Source organism: Manihot esculenta, chromosome 16, assembly GCF_001659605.2.
Source record: "Manihot esculenta cultivar AM560-2 chromosome 16, M.esculenta_v8, whole genome shotgun sequence".
NCBI lineage: Eukaryota > Viridiplantae > Streptophyta > Magnoliopsida > Malpighiales > Euphorbiaceae > Manihot > Manihot esculenta.
The window spans coordinates 28,687,230-28,708,248 of record NC_035176.2 but is presented as its reverse complement, the minus strand read 5'-3'; the positions used below and the strand labels follow the sequence as shown (position 1 = coordinate 28,708,248).

Here is a 21,019-nt window from a genome sequence, read left to right as displayed (position 1 = left end):
CTAACTTTCGGCGGCACCTTCGGCGGCCGAATCCCCTAAACAGAGCCGAACATGCACAAGCTCGCGGGGGCAAACTATGGCAGCCTAAGCCACCATGCAAGAGGTTCGGCGGCCGAATGAACCTTCGGCTGCCGAACCTGAGTTCATCCAGAACTCAGTTTCAACGGCAAACCTTCTCCTTCTTTCCTTCAACTTCTCAACCCATGCCAACTTCACCTCCTCAACATACATATACTCATGTATATGATCACAGGGGTCCAAAACTAGCTAATAACCCCAAACAACAAAACAAACATACATATAAACATGTAGCCATGCATAACTCAACAAAACTATCATTAAGAACCTAAACATGCATTTCCTTCCATACATCCCCCTAAAACCTTCAGAAAACATATACACAGGTTCTAACTCGTCCCTTACCTTTGTAAACAGGAAGATGCACGTTCAGAACAAAGGAAAACGGATCAACCTCTCAAACTCTCAAAAACGTAACTTTAGTTTCTCTCAACTCTCAACACTTTTGCAAGCACCTCAAGCTTCTGTATGATCACCCAAAACAGGTGAGTCATAGAGACGTGGCCATTCCATGGCAAGAATCTGAGGCCAACACTTGTCAAAAAAAACATGACTCAGCTCACCAGCCAACTCATCGTCGGCTGCCCAATCACATGCAAGACCATGCAATCGTTCGGGGGCCGAACTCACCTTCGGAAGCCGAACACCTTCGGCGGCCGAACTTACCTTCGGCGGCCGAACTTGGCTCAACTGCCTTAGGTCATTTCAACTCAAAACTCACTTCCCTTAACCTTAAAACATAAAAACACATCATAACCCTTAGTAACACATAACTCCTACCCTTAGATAGAATCCTAACACCCCGGATTCCGCCAGATAATAGGAATTCCGGTGCCGGATTCTAGCCGGGTATTACAACCCAGTTAGTTTGAGTGGTGGTATTGCATTATTTTGGAAGGAGATAGGACAAACTCGATTAGTTAGCTATTCGACCCATCATATTGATATTGAAGTAATGATTGATGGTATAGCCCATTACAGACTTACGGGTTTTTATGGTTTCCCTGGACTAGCTCTACGAAGGCAATATTTGAGTTTATTGCAATCGCTAATTAAAAAATCACCTCTTTTGTGGCTAGTTATTGGTGATTTTAACGATTTATTATACAATTCTAAGAAACAAGGCATAATTCCTCACCCAAGATGGATGTTGTTAGGATTTCAAAGAGTTCTACAGGACTGTGACTTAAATGATTTGGGTTATACGGGTGCTAAATACACATGGTTGAATAAGAGAGTTGATTTGATGCTTAAAAGGTAGGATAGAGCAATATCTTCTTTATCTTGGTCTAATCTATTTCTGCAGGCAATAATTTATGGAGCCCTTGTTTCAGGATTTAGGAATTCGAGTGGAGCAATTTGTTGTCTGTCAATTTCGTTATGAGAATTCCTCAACTTATGAAGCTGATTGTCGGCAGATTATTAAGGAGAATTGGCAAGGTGTAGTAGAGAATCGATTGGAAGAAAAATTATATTTATGCAGTTTGGCTTTACAATCTTGGTCTAGGAACTTTCATCATGCATTTAAGGTGGCTTTGGCTGAATGTAAAAGAAGATTAGCTTTTCTTCGGTGGAACAGTCATGATCCAAATTGTCTAGAAATTAAGAAGGTAGAGGACGTGTATGCTAATCTACTTCAGCAACAAAATTTGTATTGGAGACAACGAGCAAAACAGCATTGGCTTGCACATGGTGATTCAAATACTAAGTATTTTCATGTTATGGCCAACCACAGACGGAAAAACAATACAGTGAAGAGGCTAAAGAATGATCAAGGTGAATAGGGGAATTGAATATCGGGTTTGGACTTGCTTATTAGTTAATTTTATTCATATTTGTATTGTACACAAGACAATGATGATGAAGAAATTATTTTAGTTGTTCAACCTACAATTTCAAATGATTAGAATGAATTTTTGGAAGCACAATTTACTATGGAGGAGGTTTGAGAGGCTTTATTCAGCATGTATCTTGATAAATCGCCAGAACCATATGGTTTTAGCTGAGGTTTTTTCCAGGCGCATTGGAAGATTGTGAAGTCAGATGTTTATGATGATTTTATAAATTTTCTTCATCATGGAGGAGAGATGTCGGGTAAAAATCAAACGACTATAGTTTTGATACCAAAGAAAGCAGCTGTTAAACAGGTAATAGACTTATGACCAATCTCTTTATGCAATGTGGTTGATCATATAGTGTGTAAAATGTTAGCTAATCGCCTAAAACACATTTTACCTTATGTCATATCGGATGTACAAAGTGCTTTTGTCCCTAATAGGTTGATTACTGACAACATAATAGTTGCTTATGAGTGCTTTCATGTAATGAGGAGAAAGAAACAGGGTAGAGAAGGCTTGTTAGCAATTAAAATGGATATGTTCAAAATATACGATAGAATTGAATGGGGTTTTCTTAGAAATATGATGGTTCGATTGGGTTTTACTGAAAGATGGGTTGATTTAGTTTTGAAAGCAGTGTCTACAGTAACATATATTTTTAGTCATGAGGGTCATGAGTTCGGTAGCGTTGTGCCTACTCGTGGGTTAAGACAAGGAGACCCAATCTCTGCATATTTATTCATTATTTGTGTTCACACTTACTATTTGTTGATGACAGTTTATTTTTTGTAAGAGCTAAAATAGAATAAGTAATTTGTTTAAAATAACATTTAGCCATGTATGAGAGAGTCTCATGCCAAAGCATAAATTTACAAAAATCTTTTGTTTCCTTTAGCTCGAATATGTCTAGCCAGGCTAAGGAATTTCTCTGCCAAAATCTGGGAATTCAAGAATTGGAGAAACAAGGTAATTATTTAGGGATGCCCTCAATTATTGGACAAAATAAGAAGACAATCTTTCAATTCTTGCTTCATAAAAGTTGCTAAAAGGTTTTCAGGTTAGAAGACTAGGCTTTTGTCTAAGGCTGGAAAGGATGTCTAAATCCGAATGGTTGCTCAAGCGGTATGAATTACATAATGTCTTTATTTTTATTGCCAATGGATACTTGTCAGAAATTAGAGGCAATGTTTAATGCTTTCTATTGGGCAACTAATGAAAATAATTTAGAAATCCACTAGCATACTTGGGATCATTTATGTGCACCTAAAGAGGAAGGTGGGTTGGATTTTCGATGAATTCATGATTTTAATTTAGCCTTATTGGCGAAGCAGGGCTGGAGGTTAATTGATGGATCTACATCTCCAGCGACAACATTTTTAGAAGCCAGGTATTTTCCTAATTATACTTTTTAGGATGCTAAGCATGATAGTAATCATTCTTATATTTAGAAGAGTATTTTGGTTGCTAGACATATTTTACAGGAGGGTTGTGTAGTCTGAATTGGTGATGGTAGAAATACTCGCATCGGCATAGATCCTTGGCTACCTGATCCGCAACCAAGGGTCCAAACTGAATTTGATATCATAGTACGAAATATGAAGGTGGAAGAGTTATGCATTCAAGGTGAGCAAAGGTGGGATATTTTCAAAGTGCGGAACCTGTTTGATGATAGAGATGTAGGTAGAATCCTCAAAATACCTCTACCATGTAATAAAAAATGTGTCAGATGGATATTGGGTTTAGAACGTAAAAGTGTTTATACTGTTTTTATAGGTTATAATCTGTAATGTAATACCCGGCTAGACTCCGGTATCGGAATTCCTACCGTCCGGTGGAATCTCGGATGTCGGAAACCTCTAGAAGGGTAAAATCATGTTTTTATAAAATATTTTAAGGTATTCTATGTTTTTAAGGGAAAAGGAAATTGAGTTTTGTATGAAAATGACCAAGGAGGCATTTCCAGCTTCGGCCGCCGAACGTGGGATGGTTTAGGGGGGCATGTTAGGCTTTCAAAAGTCTCAAAGGTTCAGCCGCCGAACTTGCATGAGATGTGGGGGCACATTCGGCTGCTGAAAGGTGGTCTGCCAGCCCTATATAAGAGCTCCATGGCCGAAACGGGCGAGTTTTCTCCCCATTTTCGGCCACGGTGAGTTCATGCTCTCCTTTGGTTCGTTTTTGATGTTTTTCCTCCGATCTTTCATGTTTTAACAAGCTTTATGTTGATTTGAAGAGATTTGAGCAAAAAGAGCAAGTTTTGGAAACTTGGAGACCAAAGAGTGGATCTCTCCCATCTCCGAGTCGGATCGTCTCTCCTCTCGTTCTACAAGAGGTAAGAGTAGATCCATAGTTCCTTTCATGTTTTAAGTAAGTTTTATGAAGTTTCTTAGGGTAGAAATGCATGTGTAGGTTTATGTTGAGTTTTTGGTTAAATATGTGTTTATGAGCAATGTTTGTTGTATATACATGTTTGATGTGTTGTAGATGGGGTTTAGGATAGTTTGAAGCCCCTAGGAGCTTGTATACTTGTGTATGCATATTGTAGAATAGGAAAATGCATGATTGAATGAGTTGGGAGGCGTTTGTGCATGTTGGAGCTGAGTTTTTGCCCTTTTGGGAGAAACCAAGTTCGGCAGCCGAAGGTTCTTTCGGCCGCCGAACCTGCCCGTGGTAGCATGAATCGGCTGCTGAACCCTGCCCCCGAAATATGACTTTCGGCTCTAGAAGGGACTTTCAGCCGCCGAACATGCATGAGTTTCGTCTCTGGAGGGAACCTTCGGCCGCCGAAAGTGCCGCCGAAGGTGCATGACTTTCGGCTCTGGAGGGCCTTTCGGCCACCGAACCTGCCGCCGAAAGTGCCCTGTTCAGCCCTCCTTTGCATGTTTTCTATGGATGTTTTAAGGTGTTTTAGGGGGTTTTTGGGAGTATTTTTAGAGTCATGTTCATAGATGTTGGTCCCTCATTTGAGTCCACCTGTGTAGGTTCGGACCCGAGGAACCGAGGACCCCAGCAGTGAGTCAGCTGCCCCAGTGTCTGGTCTGAGCTAACCAGAGGTGAGTGGAATAACTCTTTATGTTTTAAAGTAAATAATAAATGTTTCAGCATGATTCATGCATCACGAATACCATGAGATATAATAGGTTGTTGCATTAGAATCCACGAATATGTTGCACTGCATCCTTGATTGTAAATGTGGGTGAATGCTGTATGATCCAATTAGTCCCTGAGGAAAGACCAGGACCCCATTCTACGGCCTGGCACGGTATGAAAGACCAGAACCCCATTCTACGGCTTGGCACGGTATGGAACGCGAAGACCAGGTGCCAGATGAGGCCCTGGGGCAATGGTAAGTAATGCTATGATATGACAGGAAGACCAGGACCCTATTCTACGGCCTGGCACGGAGATGATGCTGGGACTATTTGGTGACAGGTTCACCATTGATGTGAATTGTCTGTGATGTGACGCATTTCATGAAAGCATGAATGTTAATATATGTTTTTACTATTCTGCTCACTGGGCTCTAGTAGCTCACCCCTCTCCCTTAACCCCCAGGTTTGCAGGTGCAGGGTAGACCAGGAGGTCAGCAAGAGTAGAGTCTTGATGCATATAATAGATAGTTGTGGACATGAATGTGATGTAATGTAAAAGTATAGTATAGAAATGTTATGTACCGATGTTTATGGATGTTAGAGTTGTGCTTGACCAGAGTATGATGTAAATCCCTTTTTGTATATGATCCTAGATGAGTAATGATGCTTATATGAACCAAACTCAATACATGTTATGTCACCCCATGGGAGCATTGATGAGACTCCAAGGAGGGGTTAATGTTTATGATCATGTTTATCTAGTGCATGCACAGGTTGAGTTTGGCGAATGAATGAATGACCTTTAAGAAAAATTCAAATTTTTATGTATGTTGTTAATCATGTATTGGATTAAACAGGTTCTCAAGATGAATGTTAGGCTTGTTACGGGTCCCAGCGGCCTTATGCCGACCTGGATTCTAGCGCCGGTAGAGGTTCGATTTTCGGGTCGTTACATGTAAACTAAGTTGTCAGGCCCTTCTCTAGTTGTTTCTAGTGACTATTGGACATTAATCTGGCGCACAACAATTTCGCAGAAAATACAACACCTCTACTGACAGGTGGTGAGTAATTTATTTATTGCCATTAGCCACTAATTTATGAAGAAGAAGGATAAATGTTCCAGTTATATGTGTTGTTTGTGGCAGAGAAGAGGAGAGCATGTTGCATGCCACTTTTTATTATTATTTTGCTCGACAGGTGTGGCTCTTAACTAGATTAGGTTGGTGAGCTATGAGTATAGTGCAGGAATAGTTTCGTTGGCTAGTCATGGAACCGAAGACAGAAGTTGAGAAAGCTTTAGCAGTAATGTATAAAATTTAGCGAAATAGAAATGAGGTGGTCTAGAACTCAAAGCAAAATTCAGCTATGATAAGGTTTAGCCATGCAATCTATAATAATATTCTTCTTAAATAGTAAGCTCTTGTTTGTGGTTCGTTTAAATGTAACGTAGATGTTTCATTACTTGCAAGAGGTGATAATTTTGAAAAGGGTATGATTGTAAGAGATTCAAGAGAAATGTGTATTACAGGATAGTCAAAATTTATTTCGGCTATTGCGGATTTGATACTCAGTGAAATACTTTGCTTTCGAGAAGCACTTAGTTGGGTAAAGACTTTAAATTTAAACTTTGTGCTAATAAAGCTTGATTGTTAAGTTTTGATTCAGAATTTAAAATATTGTGTTAGTGATCGTTCTTATTTCGATATTGTTATAAGGAATTGTCAATTAACATTGAAGAACAATCCTCCTATTAACTTTGCTTTTGTTAAAAAGTCTGAGAAACAATCCTCATATTAGCTTTGCTTTTATTAAAAAGTCAGCGAATTAAACTGCTCATGCAATTGCAAGGATTGCTGTTTCAAATCCTGACCTTGTACGTGGAGTATGCCCCCTCCTAATTATTTGTATGAAGTTTTTCATTTTAGTACTAATAATATAAGCTAAATAGCTCCTTCATTTTTTTTTAAATAAATATATAAAATAATATAAAAAGCTTATTCTATATTCCTTCCAGAAACCCCTTTCATTAATCAGTGTAGTCCATAAGTTTCCATTTATTCTGGCATTATATTTGATGCTCATTACCATGAATTGTCCTACTCACTACTCACACGTCATTTACATAACACTCATCATTTTGACTAGGACTAATAATAATCATACTCATTTACTGAACTCCATATCTAGAGATATGCAAACTAAATCATTTGATTTTATTCATATAAAGTAAATTTAATAATATTTATTATAAAACTTATATACTTATTACTCCCTCCTCTTTAATTTCATTTATTTCCATTTAAATATTAAAAATAATTAATTTAATTAATATTTTTTTAAATATTTTCAAATGTTTTACTTAAATTATTTCATTTTAAGTAAATCGTAGCAGTAAGACCGTTTTGCCGCTTACAATACCCATCGCGATTTAAGTAATGAAATGGTTTAATGACACTAAAATCATTTCTAAAAAAAATGAAAAAACAGAAACAATTCAATTCACATTTTTACCTATTAGTTAACCGTTTGAAACCAAACAGAAAAATAATGGTTAACCAAAGAATTGCCAAAATAAAACATAAAAAATTGAAAATTTCTTGATTTCAACAATCGTCTTCTTCATCTTCTTTCCTTCAATTAATCTACTAACAATCACAGTTTCCTTTTCCAAACTCATAATTGCACCTCAATTCTCATCAGAAGTTTACAAACCCCCAAAAAAATTAAAGAAAATAAAGAAAACAAGCATACAGTAATTAGCAGATCAGAATGTCCACTTCCAGATCTTGATTCTCAGATCAACGTTACATTTTGATGAAGTGGTTACAGCCACCGTCGGAGACTTGCCTTTTGGTGCAGCCCCTTTAATTCCTTCACACGTAACCCTAATCCCCACCTTCTTCGTCTTTAATCCACCCATCTTCACTTTCACTTTAGTATCCAACTGAATTTTCAATGTCACCGCACCGCTCTTCTTCTTCAGATCCGATCTCAATGTGTTCACCGACTCCGCATCCAGATCATTCGACCCTGAAATCACTACGTTTCGAAAGCTAGTCTCGTTCTTCTTGCTCAAGCTATGGGCAGGTAATGTCCCATTCCCGAGAAACACATCATTCGAGAATGAAGCTATAGTGAAGGAGTCGTAGAAGAAGGTCATGTGGGAATTGGGGTTTTTCGAGATGATAGTGAGATTGAGGAGGGTGGAGAGGTGAGAAGAGACGGAGTCAGCGGAGGTAGTGAGATTCAGGCGGTGGATGCGGAGAGAAGGAATGGAAAACACAGGTCGGTGGGGATGGTACATAATGTAAAAAGCAGCTCCAGCAATTGCGGCGAGGAGGATGAGCACTAGGAGGATAAGTAGGCTCCAGAAGAAGCAGCAACAACAAATACTCCGGCCACTACGGGTACGGCGGCGATTATAAGACTGTGGACGGTAAGGGGGGCGGGCAGTTGGGTTATAGAGATGAGATTTGTTAGGAGGAGCAGCTGGATTGGCGGGGGCAGCAGTGGGATTGGCGGCGGTGCCGTTAGCGGCGGATTTAGAGGAAGGGAAGACTCTCTCAGACATTATGGGCGAGAATTATAAAGGGAGAAGGAAAGCAGAGGCAAGAGAAGAGCGGAAGGGCGAATTGCGAGTCAGCGTGGGAAGGAAATGTAAAGGGGAGGGAAGGAAAAGATGGAGAGGAGGAGAGGAAAGGTGCAGTCCACCGAGAAGGAAGGAAGGAAGAGGAAGATGAAGAGATGCTTACAGCAGAGCTGTAAATTTCAAACTTTGAGGCAAAGTTTCAATCCTCCGATCTTAATGGGACATCTTATCACACGTTGACGTGTTAGTCTTTTAGCTTGAGCTTCGTGCTTGACACGTGAGGTGGGTCCATTAAATTTTTTTTGGGGGTAAGCTATTGCCGATCAGATGGTTCTTATCATCTTTGATTCATTACCCATTTTTACCAATTGTTTTTTGTGTGGGCTTTATTCAGGGGGCAATTTTATCAAATTTAAGATTTTTTTGATTTTCCTTTGGGTTAAAAATGAAATTGGAAAGAGACAAAAAAATTAGGATAAATAGAAATTTGAATGGTGAAGGCAAGAATCGAACATAGAGGAACCGTGTGATTAGGGATGTAGCGAATCATTACTTACAAAAGGCGAAGAGAAAAGCCACCGACGGCGACGAGTCTGTGACTGTTCTGTTGAAAGTTGTTTAAAAAAGGTGGAGGGGACAGGGCAATTGGTTGCTGCAGCCTAAGCAAAAAAATAATTAGTAATTAGTTATAATTAATCAGTCATTAATTAGTTGCAAATAGCTGGGCTTAAATTCCAAGTCAATTATGGAGGGCGTGTGGTGTGGGAGCTTTCCTGCTTTTTGTACAATTAATTAATTAATTTCTATTAAGATTTGGATTTAAGGCTTCACAATCTCTGAGTTAAAAGCTCATCAATTGGAATTTTTTTTTCTTTTTTTTTTTTCGAAAAACAGAATTATGAGGTTAACTATAATATGAAGCTTTGAGAAGAGCAACAGCAAAAGGAGAAGAAAAGCTTAAATGATGCTAGTTTTGTACTTTGGACGCCACCGACACATTTCTTCACCTACTGTTGGCTATGGTCCAGTTTATCCCCAAACTTTAAATAATTATTATAATTTACTCACATCTGCCCATCTCAAAAAATTATATTGGATAGTTTCATTTTTCTAGGTTCAATTTTAACTGTTTTCTTTGGAATTTGGCTTTAGAAGCCATGAGGATCAAGGTGATGGAGACCCACAAAATAAAAGCTGAGGCTATTGATGGAAGTGGGAAAAGGTCATATTATTCAATATTTGAAGAAGAGGTGAAATTTTATAGCCTCTTCAACAGTGACTAAACTAACCTACCAAAACTCACCCACATACATATGGCCACTAAGAAAAAGGATCTGTCTCCCACACACACTCACACATTTTGTACTCCAACTGCCTTAAATATTACCCTGGTGGGGGCAACAAGATATAATCCTACACTTCTTTTGTCTTTCTCTTGCCTCTAAATTGCATAACAATCTACTCTCTGGACCTTCCATCAGATTTTGCAGATCATTTCATTCAATATTAGTTAGGGTTGCCCACATCTTCCTGGCTCCTGCTCCATTCCCCAGTACTATAATTCCAGATTTTGTCACATCAACACAAGGATACAACAATTTAGATCTACTCCACCATTTCAGATTCAGTTTCAGACAAGAAAATTTCAAGTTTTACTGTTGGATTTATCAGTGATCATACAAGTAAAATGTAAGGTTGACATTTCACAGTAGATTGGAGTTTTTGAGAGATGAGTACATGTGCATTATATTTATCTTTATGTAGCACAATCATATCCAACCATGACACAACAGCTTTATCACATGCACATGCATGTTACCAAGGGTAGATAGATGTAGTGCCAAAAGAAAATTTTGGCCAAAAAAGAAACAAGCTTGCATGTGGAAGCATGACAACTTTTGCCATATATATCAACATGCATAAAATACTTAACATCTCCACTATATATTCAGATGCTTACACTGCTTGTTATAAGCAATAAATTTGAAAAATCCATGATAACACCACATTTACTTTTAATTTAAAATTAATTCTCACAAAAACTTAAAAGAATTAAATTTTATATTATTAATTTTATCACATATAAAAATTAAAAAAAATAATTTAATACATTTAAATTATATCAAATTTAGTTATTTCAAATAAGGAGTTAGTTTCAAAAAAGACCGAATCAAAAGTTTTAAACTAGACCAAACCGACAGTTAAAAAAGTGGGCCAGAGAAGCCAGGCGAAACCCAACCAGCCACAAGCCCACAATCAACAGCTGACAGCTCGTTTTGGAAGGGGTAAATTATTACTTTGCCTCTGAAATATATCAAAATAAATACATATGTTTTTTTTATTTTTAAAGCTTAATCATTTAATATCTGTATTTTAACTTCCTCAACTTGAAGGTTTTTCATCTAATTTTTAATTAATTATCTTTAAATTGAATTATATCAAAAATTAACATTTATATCCCTCAACTTTTTAAAAAATAAATATATTATTTTATATTTTAATTTTATTTAACTGAAAAAAAAATTGTTTTTCGTAGAATGACCTTCAATTTGATTTTTGAGGAAAACTAAAATATTAAATTATAAAAATAAAAGAATATATGTATTAATTTTGATATAATTAAGAAATGTAGAATTAATTTTTTAAATATTAAAAAAATAAAAAGAAAAAATTATTATTTAGTTTTCATATAGAGAAATTAACTAATTAATTATCGATTTTAAAAAATAAATTAAAAAATTGATTATATTTTAAAATATTTACTAATTAATTTTTTTATTAATTTTTATTATTAAATATTTTAATATTTAGTTTTTATAATTTTAAAAAATATATTAGTTAATTATTCGGATTTAAAAAAAATTATTAATTAATCTATTTATAGTAAGGTCTTTTAAAAAAAAATTTATAATATTTAACGGTTAAAACTAATAAAATAATTAATTATTAGACATTTTAAAATATTAAAAATATTCTAATATATTTTTTAAAATTAAAATTAAGAGATGAACTAATAAATTTCTCCATATTAGAGAATAAAGTAATAATTTTCCATTAAAAAAATATATCACTTTAAAAAAAGTCTATTCACTTAATTCGATTATCGTCCCTGAATTTAAATCATTGTTTCACGGCAGTCATTAAACTTCAATTTGTTTCAAAATAATTATTGACGTTTAAATAGTTATCTGAAATAGTCATTCGAATAAGTTTTCGATCAATTTTTCGACGAACCACACTGATGATATATTCTATATAGCTTAAAATTTTTAAAATTATGTTATTTTGCCAAAACTTTAAACCTCTGCATGATATTCGCAAATTCAAGTATCCCATTTTTACTCAGTTTTTTTTGAGCTTTTTGTCAATTTAAGGGTGGGAGGTTTTAAATTTATGAATTAGGGGTTGGGGGTAAAATATTTGTGAATTTGGAGTTGGAGTGTCAGGTCGCAATCGAAAAATGTGTTTGGCGCATTTTTAACCGGTGCCAAGGCCTAGCGCCATTTTAAATGACGCCAGGCATTATTGTTTTTTTAAAAAAAATTTGGTCTCGCACCACTTAAAATGGCGCAGCGCAATGATTTAATGTTTTTTATTTTTTTAATTATTAATATATTATAATAAAATATTTATATTATATTAATTTAAAAATATTATTTATATTATATTTTTATAATAATAAATATTTTTTATAATTTTAATATAATAATATTTAAAAAATTTATTATTAATATTTAAATAAAAAATTACTGATATTATATAATTTTAGAATCATAAAATTAATATTATATTCTAATTAGATATATAAAAATAATTCAATCATATAGTATACATTTATCTAATGATAAAATTTTTTATTAGTTTAATAGATTAATACAGTAATTCTACAATTAAATAATATCAGTATTGTTTTTTTGTATACATTGAATGTTATTACATAACTTTACAAAATATTAAGACTAATTATAAATAATTGTTATATTTTATAAAAATATTTTTAATATATAAGAATACTATAAAAATTAATAATAAAGCAATTGCACACAAAAATATTTAGAATTATAATATTATCCTGAACCTATACAAGATTGTTTCACTGAATTAATTATTTAATTTAATTATTTTTTCTTTTTAATAAATTATAAATGATTTATATAAAATATTTAAAATTATTATATTATTTTATTATTCAATTTCATATGAAAACAGAATTATATAAAATATTTAAAATTATTATATTATCTTACTATTCAATATCATATGAAAACGGAGTTGTTTATAATTTATCAAATAGAAGTAAATTAATTAATTAATCTAATCACTGAATAAATTAATAAAATATCTTTGATAAATTATAAACAATTAGGCGATTGTATATAATATTTAATCACAGCATAATTTTATTCTATAATTTTAAATAGCAGATCAATAAAAATAAATTTAATTTTTATAATTTTAAATATTTATATTAATTAATTAATTAATTTTTTATTAATTATTTAAATAACAGCATAATTTTATTTTATAATTCCAAATAGCAGCTTAATAAAAAATAAATTTAATTTTTATAATTTTAAATATTCATATTAATTTATTTATTTATTATTAATTATTTAAATCACAACATAATTTAATTTTAAATATTCATATTAATTAATCAACTTATTTATCTATTTTTTTATTAATTATTTAATTTCTAAACACTTTTTTCGGCTGTAATCTGACACCTCAATCCTAAATCCATAAATATCTTTCCCCCAACTCCTAATTCATAAATTTAAAATCTTCCACTTTTTTTCCCATGCCGGTGAAGAAGTGCTTTGTATCTTCATTTACTCTTTTTTTTTTCTTCTTTCAGTTGACAGTAAAAGATGGGGCAGCGAATGTTAGAAATTGAATATAAAATTAGAAACCACAAGAACTAAATAGTGTGAAATAGAAATTTCAGAATCACGAAGACCCAAACTCAGATACTCGGAAGAAATTTAGTGCAAAATGTCGGTAATTAAAATGGAAAGATGTAATAACCCACCCCAAGCAGGAAACTGGAAGAATTCAAAGCAAAAAATTTAATAAGCAACTAAAATTCTTATGTCTAGAAAATAACACATCCAAAAAATTCAGAAACAAGCCAGAAAAGTATGAAGAAAAAACAAAAGTTAATGAAAGATAAAAGGAAGAAGTAAATTGCTAAAAATGGCTTACTTGGACTCCAGGGGAATCCAAGCCTAAAACATGAATCTTAGCACTAACTTCACCCAGAACCTGAAGGTCCACTCTATCATTCAATGAGGCATCCCTAATCAACTTAGTAGCATTTGCCTGCAGCAAGCTATAGCGATCAACGGAGAGATGGTGGCCTCTACCTGTTGCTCGCTATGAGCTTCTTGGTTAAACTCAGGATCCGAAGCCTTCCCCAAAGGAATTCCATGGTACATAACAGTAAATTGAGATTCTCCATACTTGATGCCAACCTTGTTAGGATTAACGGCAATGAATAGCATGTGGATGGTTAAAGAGAGTGAAGCGGTAGTGGGACCAATGGCGACGGTGGTAGGATCGAACAAAGCGGTGTTGGAAGCAAAGTTGCCCATGTACTAAGCAAAGACTCCAACTTGTTGAAGATCGAACTAAGGTTTCTTCGGCTTGATGACAAGAATTATGATGAGGAAAATGGAGAGGACAAGGAGAGCATGGAAGGAGAAGAGGAGGGAGAGGTAACAACAGCAACCTTTAAGGGACACTGAGTTGGAAGAAGACGTTGATGGGTAGTAAGGATAGTGTTGGTGGTGGTGATGGGTGTCACGGTGGGTGTGGCGGTATGTGGTAGAGGATGATAACTTTTTAATCTTCAACTGAGTTGGAAGAGGATGATAACTTTCTCATCAGAAATGAAATTTTCTGTAGAGTCAAGGAGGGAGAAATCATGGATGTGGACAATCTCATCTGTTGCAGTCTCATCGGCGAAGAATTCGAAAGTTTTGGTCTTGAAAGCGAGAGTGAACTTCTAAAACGTCATGCGAGTGAAATGGAACTCTACCATCTAATGCGGCAAAAGAATTTTATTTTTCTTTTTTTTAGTCACATAAAATATATCACATCTGTTTTTTATCAGAAAATTTATGAAAAGCTCACTCCAAAGATTATTTTAAATAAATATTTAAATATTAATAATTTTTTAAAAATAAATTAAAATTTAATGATTATAATAAAATAATAATTTAAATTCAATAAGAATGAGTGAAAATTATCCTTCGATTTTATTAATTTTATATGTTTTTTCAAATTTCTCTAATAAAAATTTAAGAAAACTACCTGACATTTGATTACTCGAAGATATAAAGGCAACTAAATTTTTTTTAAAAAATTCATCAAATTTCATATCTGCTCAAATCCTTTCTTTTTATTTCTCAAATTCATTTGTTTCCTTATTTTATTTTACTTAACGAGTGGATACACTAAGCAACATTATTGGCCAAAAAATAGGTATATTTATTTGCCATTAACTTTTTTTTTAAATGGGAGTGATGGATTGAACTCAAAATCTCTCAAATTTATTCGGATGTACTTACTATCAAGCTAAGCTTGTGAGTGCATTTACCATTAACCTTATATCAAAGCATTAAATTTTGTTTATACGTAAATCCACAACATTAAAATTTCTTTATTTCACCGCTAAATTATATAATTTATTTAGTATATCAAATACTTATATTTGAATCAATTAAATTATAGATTTAAAAAAAATAAAATTACACATGCAGTGCACCAGCTGAACTATACTCGATAGTTTCCTTAATATACCAAAGCATTAAGTTTAATTTCAATTATTAATCATAATCTTTCTGTAATGCACAAAAAATCTGCACTATGAAGCAATAATCCATCATTCTATTATTGATGCAAAGGGGGGGAAAATCCAAATTAATAATTATATTAGGAGCAAAACTAGGATCAATGTTTATAATTTAAAATGATTCCTTCAAAAAAAAAAAAACTATAATTGGTTGCTAAATGTTACATCTTATAAGGAAAAGTCCAGAAGGTGTGAAAGCATAGTGCACCAATAAAATCTCCCACGTGCCTTCCAACCAAGCACAGCCAAGCACCCACCTCTCCTTTCTTTCATCTACCCATCTTCATTAACCACCCCCCCTAAAGTAAGGCCCCCATGGCCATTGGACACATCTTTCCCTTTTCCCTAATCTAAACTCATTCAACGCAAATTTGAATTTAGACAGACCAAACCCAAGTTTGGAAAGTGTTTCATTTCAACTCAAACTTAATTTCTCTAGTTAAGAGAAAACCATAAAATCCCATCTCTTTTCTTAGATATCATTCAATGCCATATTTGAATTGAAGGACTGAAATGTCCTTATACTTTAAATTTCCACCTCTTCTCTTTTTCTTTTTCTCTCCTTTCACTTTCCTCCTTATCTTGCTAGTGCTGCAGAAGCCTTTAACGTTGAAAGAGTTTTGCAACTAATAAGCTGAATTTTTAGTGATTTTAGTGAGTATCACAAATAAGTTGAAAATTATAGGATAGCTAGATTGGATAAGGGATTTGTAACAAATACTTAAGCTGAGCTGAGCAAAGCTTACACAGAAAAGGCACCAAAGCAGTAAAATTTTCAAGTTGATTTACAATCAATGAACCCTTAAAATTTTAATCAAATAAACAAAATTAAAATTCAACCCAGAAATTGAAAACCGACCTTTAATTAGTTTCCCTTCCCACTACTGCTCATCTCCTTGTCCCTGATAATGGAATCAATCCTCTGCAACTTCAACTGCTGCTTAAACCTGTTGATAAAATCATCAGCTCTGGCATCCACTTCTGCATCATCCATCTCTGTCGCTTTAGTCTTGCTTTCTCTCACAGTCGCCGGCCGACGAGCTTCCACAATGTCGTCTTCTTCAGAATGAACAAAAGCAGACTTTGAGCTAGCAGATTTCTTCATTTTCTTTTGAAGTTTTGTGGGAACATCGCCAGAAGTTGGCTTTGTGTCAGATTTGGATATGCTCACTTTATTATTGCTCTTCAGCTTGCTGTATATCTCGTCAAGGGTCTGCTCTTGATCTTGGATTTCCTCAGTTTCTTCTTCCTCTGTATCCACTCCCTCTTCTTGTTCTTCGAGCTGTTCTTTTTCCTGTTGATAAACAGGCTGCAGAGTGAAATGAGTGTGAGTTTCTTGAGTTCTAGGCACAGTATTGCTAATGGGTTCCTGAGAAAAGTAATTATAGAGGTTGACAGACTTGAGACGTTGAAGCATAGAAGGAGATCTGGAAACAAAAGGCTGATTTTGGTGGTATTCTTCTTGAGGGGATGTGAAATGGGAGTCAAATTGCTGAGATTTTTCATAGGTTACAGAAGTGGATTCAGGGGATCTGTAACTGTAAAAGTTGATAGATTTGAATCTTTGAAGCACGGACGGAGATCTAGCAAGTGGGTGGTGGTGGGGGTGGTGTTTGTTGTCGTCTTGGTGGTGGGCGGGTTTCGTGGAGGCGGAGGCTAACCTTGAAGATATAGCAATGGTGCCTATCATGAGATTGAGGAAGACAAAGAGAACAGATGGAGTGAACCAACTATTCATGGATGCCCAGATTGAGGGTATCGATGACACAGATTCTTCAAACATGGCTTTCGGCCGGAGAACGGTGGAAAGCGAGGTTCAAAAATGGAGATATCTGTGGAGTATGGAGTATGGACCGAAGTGGTTGGAGGATTATAGTTGAAAAGGAATTTGAAAAAATTACTGTTTAGTCCTGTATTATGAATAAATTTATAAATTAATCTTTTAATTTTAAAAAATATATTAAAATATATTATCTACTAATTAATTTTTTAATTTTTATTTAATTTTTTTAATTTAAAAAAATTATTAATTAATTTTTTATTTTTTAAAAAAATTATTTATTAATCTTAATTTTATAAAAAATTTATTAATTAATATATTTATATTAAAAATATTTTAAATTTTTTATATTATAATTTATGAATAAATTAATTAATATTTTTTAAAATGTCATAATGTTTAAATATATTTTTTAAATAAAAAATTAATTAATTAATTTTTTAATAATATAAGAATTAAATAATAATTTCTTAAAAAAATTATGGATATTTTAGATTTGTATTTTTTTTTAAAAAAAAAATAAATGGGAGGAAGGCCACAATTCTGTGAGAAATGGACAAAACAGAAGAAGTGGATGTGGGTGCATGTGAGGCTGTGAGAGCATTCAATAAAAGCTCACAATACTCATCCAGTAAAACGACGACGTTTTATTGTGGGACTCGGATCTAAGCGATAAAATCAATGTCGGTCTTGTCTTTCACCCCTGACCAGAAGCTGAAGGGCAGGTCGCTTCTTTTTGGGTCATCAGGAATATGCGAATAATAAACCCACGCCAATTACTTTCTTTTTCTCTTTTTTTTTTTTTTCTTTCGCCTTTCAATGAATTTAAAAAATAATAAATTTTAAAGTAATTTAATTTAAATTCATTAATTAAATATTATTTATATTAACTACATAATATTCTTATTTGTATATGAATTGAGAGAGATATTTAAATAAAACTTTTTCAATAATAACAATTTTAAGATTCCTTTAAAAAACATGTATTTTTTTTTTAAGTATGAAATTGGAATCTCAAAACTCTTTAACCAATTAATCTGAAAACTAGAATGGTGACCAATTAAGCATCCCTAGTTTTTTTTTTTTTTTTTAATATGTCCCACTTGAGACTTTAGTGAGCAAAACATAATGAGATTAGGGCCTACAAAGGTCAAAGGGATTGCCAATTGCATAATTAGTTAAAATAAGTTAGCTCCATACCTTTTGATTTATCCCATTGCCAATCAACGGTAAGACACGTGAATTTTGGGTGGCAAAAGAGTCCCCACTCCCTCCGTTGTTTTTTTAGCGACGAATTAGAATATGAGAACTTGAATATGAATTTATTATATAATTATTATATTTTTAAATATTATACAAATTAGGTTAATCTCTTTAAATACTGTGATTGTTTTCTTAATTCATAAAAATATATATTTCTCATCTCATGGACAAGATTATTTTGTTACCTTTTAAGTCTTAGTTAGGGTATCCCATACTTGGAGGACGGGTCATGTGTAACATGTTTACTACGTTAATGATGGAAATAGCATTGACTAATTTAGATATTTTTTTTAATCTTTAAAATTATAAATAAAATATTTTATTATTTAATTTTAAAACATTTATTAATTATTCTCTTAATTTTAAAAAATATATTAAAATTATTTTTGATAAATCTGGTTTTCTTTTTGGTCCATCGTATGGGTTCTTCAATACTTGATTCGAAGAAGAAATCTGCAAAATGAAAAAAGATTGTCATGGGTCTATCGAGAATGTCCCGGTGGAGATCCTCCGACGTTCAAGTCAGATTTTATGAACTAAAGTAGTATGGATAGGTAAGAATTGCAGAGAGAAAAATAATGAAAAATGGAGTCCAAGAAGAAGAAGGAAGAAGAGAGGCCTCCCTTCCCGTCTGCTCGTGATGTATATTTGCCTCTCTGCTACAATGCTAGCTGTCTCTGTCACTCAGCTCCGTACGTACGGATGTGTCAGGGCTCCTCTCCATGCCGACGGCCATTTAATTCTCTCCGGCGCGCGTGCGGGCAGGACTGCGAGGTGATTAGACCTACCACTACAACATTATCCATATCTTGTCACAAAATAAATTGTAGCTAAAAATAGAATTTTGGTGGCTAGATGCTTTTGCCACAACATACTTTTCCTGTGACATGCCGTAACTAGAAGTGGCGTAACTAAAGTTTAGTTACAGGATTTACCTGTGTTGTGGCTAAAATAAATATTTATAGTCACACTTTTTATTTAAATGAAGCAAAAATATTGCCATTAAAAATAAATATTGTGGCTAGTTATTAGCCACGAGAATGGAATATTTGTAACCACATTTTCTTTTTGCCACAACAACTTTTTTTTGTAAGTGATTTTGCTATGATTATGTTACAAAAATAATAATGTGGCAATTTAAACTTATGTATAGTTACAAATTTAATTTTATGGCTAACATATCTAAATTTAGCCATAAACTTAACTGTATGACAAAAATATTTACTATTAGCCACATTTAAATAATTATAAGGTAAAAATAAAATTTATAGCCACAAAAATAAGAAAGTGACAAGTTCTAGTATAATTGTTACACTTAATTTTATTTTATAACTATTGAATAAAGCCACAAAATTATTAAATTAGAAGCTATTCTAAATATAGTACATATGGCTACTATTAATTATTTGTAGCTAAAATGTAATATTTATTTAATTTATTATTATTTAATGGGATTATATTATAATTTACTATTACATATATTATTTATCTATTAATAATTTTGGTAAAATTTATAATAAAATATAAAATTTATATAAAAAATTTAGCTAAAATTTAAATTTATAAAATAATTATATATTAATATTAAGACTCAATCAGAATGACAATTATAAAATAACAATAAATTTAATCCAAAATAACTAATATCCAAAATAAACTAATTTAAGTCATAAAGCAATCACACTAAAAATACTTGAAATTATAATACTATACTAACACTAATATTAATATCTAAATTTTCTAAAAGTAGTATTATAAGGCTGCTGGCTGGTTCAAAATCCAAAACTTCAAATATACTGCAAATCATCCTCCAATTTCATCATCTTGGAAATTTTCCATAGGCTGTATAAAATTTTATTTGAAAATATTAATAACAAAATTAGGTTCATACTAGTTATATAGCTTACAAAAATTCTTATATTAGAAAAAAAATGAGACTTAGTTTTTAATCACTTACTGATTTAATATTATTGTTTTTCTCCAAAAGCATCTTGAATTTCTGCTCCCATATTCTATTCATCTCTGCAAGTTTCTCATCCATTTGCTTCTTAACATCATTTACTTTGTAACAGCCCGGACACCGATACCCCTCTGTAACGGCTCCAAACTGCTCGGCGCTAGGATCCAGATCGGCTTAAGGCCGCCTAGACCCGTAGCAAGCCTGCTACTGAACTCTGGTTACCTGCTCAATCCCATACATGATCCAACAACTGGAAAACTGTTCTGAAAGACTACCAGACTTAACTTAAAAACCACTCAGATATACTAATCTGAAATAGCCCTTAGGGCTATCTGTAACACACCAGTGACACGTTACCAAGTAACCTCCATGCACTATGCGCTGTGTCATAGAACCCACTCTGTAAGGGTCAGCATATCATAAGTTACCTTGGCTACCATAGAGTCACAGGAATCAAACCTGGTCTTCTCTATTGGCCTCTCTATGGATCACAGGAATCAAACCTGGTCTTTCCTCCGCACTGGTCTTGGGTCAAAGGAAGTAATCCCTGTCTTCCCTCACAGTTA

At 33.4% G+C, this 21,019-nt stretch overlaps 2 protein-coding genes and 1 pseudogene across 2 annotated transcripts; all 3 read right to left on the bottom strand.

Moving 5' to 3' along the window:
* Window positions 1–7,579: 7,579 nt before the first annotated feature.
* Window positions 7,580–8,819, bottom strand: LOC110602954 (NDR1/HIN1-like protein 13). Its single transcript, XM_021740567.2, has one exon. The coding sequence runs from the start codon at window positions 8,574–8,576 to the stop codon at window positions 7,770–7,772; it is 807 nt and encodes a 268-aa protein (XP_021596259.1). The 5' UTR covers window positions 8,577–8,819; the 3' UTR covers window positions 7,580–7,769.
* Window positions 8,820–13,781: 4,962 nt separating this feature from the next.
* On the bottom strand, window positions 13,782–14,916 carry LOC110603282 (annotated as a pseudogene).
* A 1,206-nt stretch (window positions 14,917–16,122) lies between these two features.
* LOC110602825 (pathogen-associated molecular patterns-induced protein A70) lies at window positions 16,123–17,324 on the bottom strand. Its single transcript, XM_021740393.2, has one exon. The coding sequence runs from the start codon at window positions 17,231–17,233 to the stop codon at window positions 16,316–16,318; it is 918 nt and encodes a 305-aa protein (XP_021596085.1). The 5' UTR covers window positions 17,234–17,324; the 3' UTR covers window positions 16,123–16,315.
* Between the last annotated feature and the right edge of the window lie 3,695 nt (window positions 17,325–21,019).